Here is a 572-nt window from a genome sequence, read left to right on the forward strand (position 1 = left end):
GGAAGAATGTCATGTGAGCCATGAGCAAGGGAGGCCGTGGGCATCCATTACAAGCCTTGAGGCTGTGGAGGGGCCTGTAGCACCATGTGCCAGCTTGAGCTTCTTTCTCATCAACAGAAGCTCACAGAGATCATCCCCAAGTCGGCGGTGGGGGAGCTGTCCGATGATTCCAGTAACGTGGTGCAGCTCATCAAGAAAGCCTATTACGTGAGTCTCCAGCAGAGCCGGGTGGGCTGGCAAGGCCGTCGTGGGTCAGCGGAGGTTACCTTGTCACGTTGGGGTTCCTACTGGGCTCCTCATAGCTTCTGGATAGGAGTGGCAGGGGGAAAAAAAGGGAGCGTAAAGAGAGATGTACCAGCCTCTACCCACAGCTTTGGGTCCTTTTGGGGCATGACTGACCTTCCTAGATCCCGCCTGCTAATTCCTGAAACACCAATGGCAGGCCCTTCTTACTGAGGCTCTTCCCTGCCAGCTGACACAGAATAGTGGGGAATGGATGGCTGGTGAAGGCACAATGATGCCTCTCACAGTGTGGAGACCCCAGAAATCATCACTGTGGCCTTGGGCCTTGA

The 572-nt window shown here is 55.2% G+C and overlaps 1 protein-coding gene across 1 annotated transcript in view; it reads left to right on the plus strand.

Annotated features, from left to right (window-relative positions):
• The window catches only part of Itgb2 (integrin subunit beta 2), a 30,294-nt gene that overhangs the window by 22,717 nt on the left and 7,005 nt on the right, over positions 1-572 (plus strand). Inside the window, exon 9 of the mRNA XM_005360246.3 lies at positions 118-207. Within this exon, the coding sequence (XP_005360303.1) occupies positions 118-207 (90 nt within the window). The remainder of the gene's footprint in view (positions 1-117; positions 208-572) is intronic.

Source organism: Microtus ochrogaster, linkage group LG2 (assembly GCF_000317375.1).
Source record: "Microtus ochrogaster isolate Prairie Vole_2 linkage group LG2, MicOch1.0, whole genome shotgun sequence".
NCBI lineage: Eukaryota > Metazoa > Chordata > Mammalia > Rodentia > Cricetidae > Microtus > Microtus ochrogaster.